The 8,965-nt window shown below is 44.2% G+C and overlaps 1 protein-coding gene across 2 annotated transcripts; it reads right to left on the bottom strand.

Annotated features, from left to right (window-relative positions):
- Window positions 1–2,523: 2,523 nt before the first annotated feature.
- Window positions 2,524–4,724, bottom strand: LOC147901260 (uncharacterized). 2 transcript variants are annotated; one of them, XM_087375977.1, is made up of 6 exons: window positions 4,500–4,724; window positions 4,199–4,363; window positions 3,906–4,099; window positions 3,373–3,666; window positions 3,168–3,286; window positions 2,524–3,004 (listed from the first exon to the last, which is right to left on the bottom strand). In XM_087375977.1, exons 1-6 carry the CDS (start codon window positions 4,504–4,506, stop codon window positions 2,899–2,901), a joined length of 885 nt encoding a protein of 294 aa, XP_087232103.1. In that variant the 5' UTR covers window positions 4,507–4,724; the 3' UTR covers window positions 2,524–2,898. The 2 variants fall into 2 exon arrangements, with proteins under 2 accessions (XP_087232103.1, XP_087232104.1); XM_087375978.1 differs by having other exon boundaries at window positions 4,486–4,724.
- Between the last annotated feature and the right edge of the window lie 4,241 nt (window positions 4,725–8,965).

Here is an 8,965-nt window from a genome sequence, read left to right on the forward strand (position 1 = left end):
CTTAATGTTAGAAATTATAAATGTAAAAGTACAATTCAACATGAACGCAAGCATGACATACAAATAGCATGATAAAAATTCCACGTTTGAACCATGACACATAATGCATTCTATATAAAATTCCACCATTAAACATGATATAGAATGCATTTTATGCAGGAAAATAGAAATACCTCTCTCTTTTATGCATAAAAATAGAAAATGATTCTAGGAACCTACACATTAGGAGTAGTTCCATCTAGCCCCTACCTCAAATTGAAACCGTCAAATATGGCCTAGTAGGCTCCCTCTATTGGCAAGGCAACAATATTTCCATTGGTACTTGTGTAGTCTCAATGGTGACTAACGTGTCCTGGGGATCTTGAAGGAATGCTGATGGAGCCTCCACTCCAAGCTACTCCTTGTGAGAGTAATGCAAAGTACAAGCCTTTTGCAAGTATCAATTAAGCAGCTCTCAGATTGTTGCAATGTATTTCCATGAGAGAAAGAGGGGAAGGGGATAGGGGAGAAGAGAGGGAGAAGGGGATGAGAAGAGGAGAGTGAAGGGAGATGGAGTGGCAAACACAAAGGCACTACAAGGGAAACAAGAGAACACCCAAAGACACTCTTGGAAGAGAAGAGGGAGCTTGTATTCCAAACTTGTTCATACAACAATGAAGACCAAAGTCAACAACTTGGCCTTTTATACATGTCACATTTTGAAGGGAGGGCCAACCCTATTCCCTTTATACCACTCTCTTTCCTCATTCTTTTACAACCATCTTGGGCCTATTTGGCTCCAAGGCACAATCCTAGCTCTATGAACTTGCCATCATCCATCAAATGTCATTGCTAACCGGTGGTGGCATATTCTTAACCAATTAGTTAACATACCCCCTTTCCTGTTCTCGATCCAATCCTCTGGATCATGTAAAGACCACTTGTTGGCTCGTTGTTGGTGAAGATAATTCCTGATGAGTACCCATGTGAATTGTTGCCATTTGTAGTTCTTCATAGGTCTTCAATGGATCCTCGGTGGTGGAAGTGTTACTGGAAAGATGGATATTGCATCTGGTAGAATTGGATTCCACTATAATTGGTAGGGCATGGCTTGATTGATTGCAATGATTAGACATTGGGGGGATGGATTTTAGATGAGTTCTTGTGACCTTTCAAAGAAAGAGGAAGAAAGAGAAAAATCTAAGGTGTAAGTTAGTGTGGAGAAGGTGTTAGTAGGGACTGATGTAAGATCCTAGTGGTGTTAGGGTTATCAGAGTAAGTACCTCGTAAGTACAGTGTATTCTAGTTCTCCTTCTTAAGTCCCATATTTGATTTGAGTGGAACTTTTATTGGATTCTCATTAAACTATGTCTTTGGCCTGCCATGCTTGTAAGTCTGAAGTTTTGCATGACATTTTTCCCTACTTCTCTGCTTTGAAGTTCTTTCAAAATCCGTTTTATGGATTATATATTGTCATTGAGGGCTTTGTTTGAGTCATGAAATTGAGAGGAGTCTGATAATACACCATACAAACCCCTAAAATGAGGACTATGGCTGAAGCAGTCTATTACATTTTGGGTTCTAGAAAGTCCTCTAAGTTAAACTGGAAGGCTCAAATGGTTAAGTGGGTATTCGGCTTAAGCATAAAGAAGAAGAATAATAAGGACAAATAAAAAGAGGAGGGAGAGTTAGAGTTATCTAATGAAGGGTGGGGTTAGTAAATGAAAGTGCAAACAAAAAATTGAGGATCACAAGAAACTCATCTAGACCCCTTTCGTTGTTGTCATTAGAGTCACCTTGCAATCAAACTCATCTTGTAGAGCTATTGGTGTAGGAGATCACTTGTTGTTCTATATGTGGAGGAGTGCCTTGGGATACCAGGGGTTAATGTGTCTTGGACTAGCCCCAGACTTGTGCTAGTGAGGAGTGCCTTCCATGGTACCAACGTGTTGTGAAGGGCTCCATTCTCTTTTGTTGTAGTAGGTTCTTGTGGATTCACTCCATTTTAATGAATAGGTTCTTGTGGGTCTACAATGGAGTTGATTGAATGTCATATGGAAGGAGTGGGTTTGTATTTCTTCGTGGGAAAATTGATGAAGGCCTTGAACTAGCATTGTATTGTCCTTTGTGGGGCTTGCAATAGGTTATTGTGTTAATACTACCTTTTTAGGAGTAGGTTCTTGTGTAGCTACTACCGGTGAATGCTTCACTGTCGGTGTTGTAGACTCAAACTTTTCAGATCTCTCCTCTTATTTTTGTGGCTCTAGAGGGGTGAAGGTGGCCATGATACAAGCACGAGAAGGTGGGCTGCCATGTTGATGATGCTTATGGATCGACATCGGCATTGTAAGATCCTTGAGCTTGTAGTAGTCCTTCCTAATCCCATCCTTCTGGTGCCTTTGTCGATTAATAGATAAAAGCCTCGACTCCTCTTGTATGAAATTTAGAATCAACTTCATTCTCCATATGAAAACTCACATTTCCTAGATACCACTATGCATAGAAATGTAGAATCCACTTCATGCTCCATATTTAAAACTCACATTTCCTAAATAGCACTGTGTGTAAATAAAAATCTCTATATAGGTTACAAGGTGAAAATTTCACTAAGCCTTCCAATGGCCATCAAACTTGACAACCCTCTCTTCACACTGACCTTGAAATTCTCTTCACACCTCACCCTTAAATTATGAAAACACTCAAAGCCCCTCTCACTTTACCGTTCTATCGTAGCATTCTTTTAAGTCCCTTGCACAATTCCCATAAGCTTTGCCTTTGGCATGCCAACAAAGGATCCATAATTCCTGGATAGGACTATGCAGACCATATAGAAAATATAGAAAATCTTTCTTTGTATCTAGTGAATATGCCCGGAATATGCTTGACATCTTCCCACGGAGCTCACAGCCTAGTGTCGCCTTAAGAAGGCTTCACCTTCGTTGCCTTTCCTTCCGACGTTACATTCCACACTAAGTGCGTAATGATGAGGATGCCCAACAGAGTCCCAAATGCATCATGGCAGAGGCTGCAAGATCGACACGCTATAAGAAACTGAGTTTTTCAATGAATCAGCATGCACATAAACTAGATCAAGAAAGTGTTTAGCTCAATTCTGTTATCCTCGCTCTCAGAATTGCTGGCACGCTAGCATAAACGACCATTTCAGATGTACGTGATGGACAACTCACTGGAAGAGCGGGTTGAGGATCGTGCTTGCTTGATATGTGTTCAGCAGAAAAATAAAGAAGAGGTTCATTCCCACGGAGAAAAACGGAAAGAAGAATACCCTCATATTATCGTTCAGCAGCTGCAAGAATCCCGGACAAGGTTTTTGAGAAATTGTCTCCAGCACTCTTAGCTAAATTTAGCACACTTGGTTTTTCAATCACGTACCTTGTAAAGTCTCCATGAGAGAATGGCATACTGCATGCTGAGGACGACGTATATGGGCACCTTGGAGCCAGAGTGGTGGTGATAGCTGCGGTAAGCAGCCAGAGCATACGTTACTGCCGCTACGGGTGTGCTCAAAATCAGGATTATATCAGCAATTCCTGATTTGCTGTAATTTGCAGACTTGTCCTGCTCCGGAAGCTCTATAGAATCACTATTTCTCATTCCCAGAGCCCACTGACTTGTGCCCAAGGTCAAGAAGACATAGAACACGAAGTTAAGAATGTCATAATCCTCCTGCAAACGATGCAAAAACTTTTTAAAGGATCTCCGATCAGCATATCTCACCTGCAGCTGTGTAAATTTTGTGCAGATCTCTCTTCCTCTCTCAACCAAGTTACAGCTAGCTGTATACATTTCGTGTAGTATATTTTGCTAGCTCTCCCTCAAACAAGGTGCACAACGACAGAAAAATTATAGAAACTAGAAAGGAAGCACTCCTCCTTAAGCGGGACAAGAGCAGTGCAGAATCCTACATGGTAGAACCACCGTTGGCCTACATGCCACGCAATCTCTCCACAAATTGCGACCATGATAAAACCAAAACCCAGAACGGCCTTGAAAGGGCTCGTAGCCCCGTACCGTTGCAGGACAACAGCGCGGTGATAAAACACGTACATGGCCGCCGGACCCAGAAAATAAATGAACAAGTGTGTGGCGATAAGTGGCACTGCGCGCAGGGAAAACTGAACCACCTCAGAAAAAGTTGCAAGCAGTAGGAGCTACGCTAGTCAGATTATAGATGGGAGAAATTCCAGTATTGACTGACCTTTTAGGTAAAGTGGGATCATTTTGCAGCGATCTGGGCTTGCAGCCGCTGTGTCGGCGCATACGCAGGGATTCGGACACTGTTCGTTGATGAAAATTACAAGCACAGCGGCTTTAAAGCAGATTGCAATACTCACAACAAATGTTAATGCTGCTCCCATCGAGCCTGCACCAAACGAAGATCAACGTTATAACGTCAGAGATTGAAGCAAAGTAATAGTGCGTTAAACCTCCAGGAGCCGCAATTTGGAAGAGAATTTGGAAAGTCTAGGAAGAAGGTATGCTCGCCTATCAGGCCAAACCTGGCATGTTTTGCTTGCTTGCTTGCTAAGACGAATGGAATGGACAAAGCCTGGAGAGCTTCTGGCCGAGGCTCTTGTTTAAATAACGCTCTCTTGAGCTAACTAGACTCCATTCCTAGCACTTGCTAGCTAGGCAACACCTCTACCGGCTTGCCGTGCAGTCATCTCCACAGCTTTTGCATGAGGTAAATAATGACTGGGCGTCTATTTCCAATGGCTTGGCCCGCGACAAGCAGAGACGAAGGGCATGCGACGTGCGTTGGATATGCTCCGCTTTTTCTTGTGCACGGAGGAAAGTTGATGATAAGTGTGGATGGGGATGCCGAGCTTTTTTGTTGCTGTAGTGCAGAGTCACGAGTGCACACCAGTGACACCACGTACATACTTTAGCCTTCGTAACATCGTTATTAGAGCACGAGTATACGATTGCATAGTGATTGGAGAGTCTGAAGTACATACTTTAGCGTTCGTAACAGGGGTGTATTAAGGAGGAGTCGTAAAAAAAAAGGAGACCTATACAAAATTTGGCCAGGAGTGGCGGGCACCACTGCCTACGCTCAGCGCTGCGCCACAGGTCATTTCTACCCTACCCTAAGATTGGCTTCAACAGAGAGAAGTGCGTGAGAGTCTAGAATTCGACCAAAGTCTCTAAGAAGGACCTTGGTAACCGTGCCACTTGGACCTTATGCTTGAAGATGTTCTCATTGCGAATTTCTCAAATTGCCAGTAAGACGACCACCCTTACGTACGGCCATCTAGCAGCTAGTGTAGACGGCATTCGAGAGGAGTCCCCTAAGAGCGGGATCCGCCATTGGTGGCCTATGTGGAACATGGACATGGGTCCAGCGCTACGGACTGCCGATTAGACCACGTGCCAAACTTCTTTTACTACCTAGCATTTCCAAAAGAGATGTTTGACGTCTTCTATTGCCTTGCCACAGAGTCCACATCCAGGGTCCACGACTACTTTTTTGGCAAGTTTTGCCCTCACCGGTAGCCATTGATTGAGTATTTTCCAAAGTAGAAATCCGGCTTTTCCCATTTGGCAGCCCTTCCAGATTTCGGTGAGCCTACTCCTGCACCAAGTTTGGCCACGCCTTAGCCCCCATAATTTGTTCAGCCACAGTGTGGCACTTTGCATCGGAAGGAGGCGCCTGTATATCAGTCTCGCCATGATCTTGCTCAAGGGGGTTTTTCCCAGGTGCCATTGTACCTCAATCTGGTCCCTCGCCCTTATCTAGTTAGCCAGACCCTTTTTGAAGAGGGCTCTAGCTCAGGGCTCTAGCTCGTTAGATGACGTCGTGATAGGAGAAGGCCTCCCCATCTCTGTTCGGAGCTTTGCTCCACCACACAGATTCCCCCAAGCTGGCATCTCCTTTGAGGCCCGCTCTTCCTTTCCATCTGAGGTGGTCTATGCACGCCTTCCAGGATGCCACAAGCCCTACTAGTAGGTCGGAGCCTGAGATCTTGACCGAGAAGCCGCACCATTGGCCCGCTCCCATGCCTTTTGAATCCTTGATCCTTGCCTTCACCAGTTCTGTCCAAGGAGTGGCCCTACCGAACAGATGGGCTAGGAGTTTCCCGACTAGAGGGCCAGGTTCCTGATCTTAATGTCTAGAAGGGCGATTCCACCCTTAAGCTTGGGGGCTTTCATATGTTCCCAAGGGATGTAATGCATCTTCTTCTTACCTTGCTATTGGAACCACAAGAACGTGTGGGATAGAGCCTCGATCTCTTGCCAGTGGGTTTTTCTAAAGTGCCAAAGAGAGGCCACATAGGTCAGTGAGGCTGCCAAAACATGTTGGATCACCAGGCACCGGGCATTCCAACTTAAGTAGACACCATTCCAGCTCCTGAGCTTCACCTTAATTTTCTCTTTGAACCAAAGAAAGCCCTGCTTGAGAGACACGTTGACACCTAAAGGGGCTCCCAGATATCTAATAATTTGCCCTCTTGCGATCACCTTGGCTCCTATATCCTTGACCCAGTTTGGCCTAGGGTTTGGATTAGATCAGATCAGGAAGGACTTAGTCTAACTGCACTTCGATCCCGACGCTTTGCTGAAGACCATGACGATGTTCATGAGGCTGGCCACATCCCTTAATCCTCTTGAACTAGCACAATCGTATCGTTTGCAAACAACTGATGGGAAAACTACTCACCAGAAGAAAGAGTTAGACTTTTAATCTCACCTCTGGCCACTTTCAATTTAAGCATGGACATCAGCGGCACTGTGGCAATAGCATAGAGGAGTGGTGCTATCGGAAGCCTTGGCGGATGGACTTCTTCAGTTTGAAGTTGCCAACTGCGCCTCCATTGAGGCATAAAACCATTGATGCGTTGCCAAACAGGCACCGAACCTTCTGTTGGAAGCCAAGGCCAAAGCCTACCTTATCCATCACTGCAAGGATGTAGTCCCACCGGACTCTGCCATATGCTTTGTCCATAACCAAGCCGAATAGTAGCATGGGTTGGCCCGCGGTTGTAGCATGGTCTAGGGCAAAGGCAACATTGAGAATATTGTCGAGGATATCCCTCCCTCTCACAAAGCCATTCTGCTCCTCGTCAACCATGCTTTCGCATAGGTCCTTGATCCTAATTGCCATTGCTTTGGCGATGACTTTGTACGAGGTATTCAGCATTGTTATTGACTTGCAGTCACCCACCTTTACTCGGCTCTGTCTTTTTGGGAAGAGTTTCATAAGACCTACATTTACGTCCTCTAACAAGGCACCAGCGGACACTGCCGCATTGGCCATCTCCGTGAGGTCTTGCCCCAGTATTTCCCATAACTTCTTGAAGAACTTTGCTGTCAGCCTGTCCGGTCCCGGGGATTTGTCATCTGCCAGGGCATTTAGCGCTTCCTCCAGCTCCTCACGATCAAACGGCCTATCTAGGCGGCTTCTGTGGTACTCCAAGACTCGTGTCTCCACTCGCTCCAAAGCTTCATTCATTGCGTTCACCCCCCACTCACTGTCTTGCATCTCCACCTCCCCCACAATCACGCCCTCATATTTGAAGGGCTACCGCTTGGGTGAACCTCATATTTGAAGCGCTATCTCTCTAAAAATTATAAGACGAAGGAATGTGCCTTTCCCTGGGTACTTTGCACATCACATTCAACACATTGCACTTTGCATTCAGCGCATAGCATATTTCTACTACTCCTTATTAGTAACAAAAAGATGTACATAAAAAGAAAGCTAATAGTTTTAATTGTGACATTGTGAAAGGGCACCAACAATCCAATAATGAGGTACATAGTTACTAACATGATGAGAGCATGATGAGTGTAAAAGTAGATTGATGAAGAAGAATATGTGTATGATCTCCATACGACAATGACAATAACATAGGTGGTGATGGGTTCCCAAGGGGGCCACTAAGGAATATGTAAGATAGCACGATCAATGGAAGGGGTTTTATTTTTTTATGTAGTTACAGAAAATATACATACGTAAGGGTTTTTTAATTCAAAAAGTGAGTATTTTCATACATAAGGGATACTTTAATTATCTCCAAATTTAAAGAAGGGTTGTATATTGGCTATAAAATTTCGTAGGTAGGGGGTTTTCTTAATACTGTAGGTAGGGGTGTATATTGGTTATAAAAATCCATAGGTAGGGGGTTTTCTTACTACCCCTTGGTCGCACATGCTATATGGGGTTTAAAAGCAAGGAATAATAGACAAAAACAAAGACAGGTGTGTTCATTGTTATATCGTTGAGAAAGTGAGATGATGCCAATCTCTTTTTCTCAACTAAACGACAATGAGCATGCCTTTCTATCTACTTTCATCTCTTTTTCCCAATAAAACTAAAAAGAACATGACTAACTCTATTATTGCATCTTTTCCCTTGTCTTTAGTCATTCAAGACTCTCTACATTTTTTTAAACCAATCTGCGATCTTCCCTTTTACTGAGTGTCCTCATCTCCAACTCACGTGGATCCCCCATCTCTTTTTCCTTGTTTTTAGTCATGTGCATAGTCCTTTGCTCCTTCTTCCTTCTATTACCTACGATCTCTCTAGTGCAAGCACTAGGAAGGGGGGCTGCAATGCCACCTCCATCTTTTCCAGGAAGGGATACCAAACCCCTCAAGGAGTAAGCCTATCACAAATCTCTAAGCTAATCGCCAAGTTTGTAGGAGAAGGAGACCCAGTCTCCCATGTTGAGAGGTTTGAACAAATTTGTGAAACCTTTGGTGATATCGGGGATCTAGACAAGGTCAATGCTTTTAGCTTAAGCCTTGATGGCAAGGCTGGACAATGGTTTAGAGACTTGAACCCTGAGGAGAAAATACATTGGGACACAATGCTTAAATCTCTCATTGTGGGGTTTGCTTCCAGTGGTCCCAAGTGGAGCCCAATTAACCAGCTTTATCCAGTGAAGCAAAAGGAGACTGAGTCCTTAAGAGACTATGTCGCTAGGATTAAACATCTGAACTTACAATGTGAACCTCAACA

The sequence above is a fragment of the Dipteris shenzhenensis genome, chromosome 6, assembly GCF_047967505.1.
Source record: "Dipteris shenzhenensis isolate YYH24624 ecotype China chromosome 6, Dip_SZ_1.0, whole genome shotgun sequence".
NCBI classification, from domain to species: domain Eukaryota; kingdom Viridiplantae; phylum Streptophyta; class Polypodiopsida; order Gleicheniales; family Dipteridaceae; genus Dipteris; species Dipteris shenzhenensis.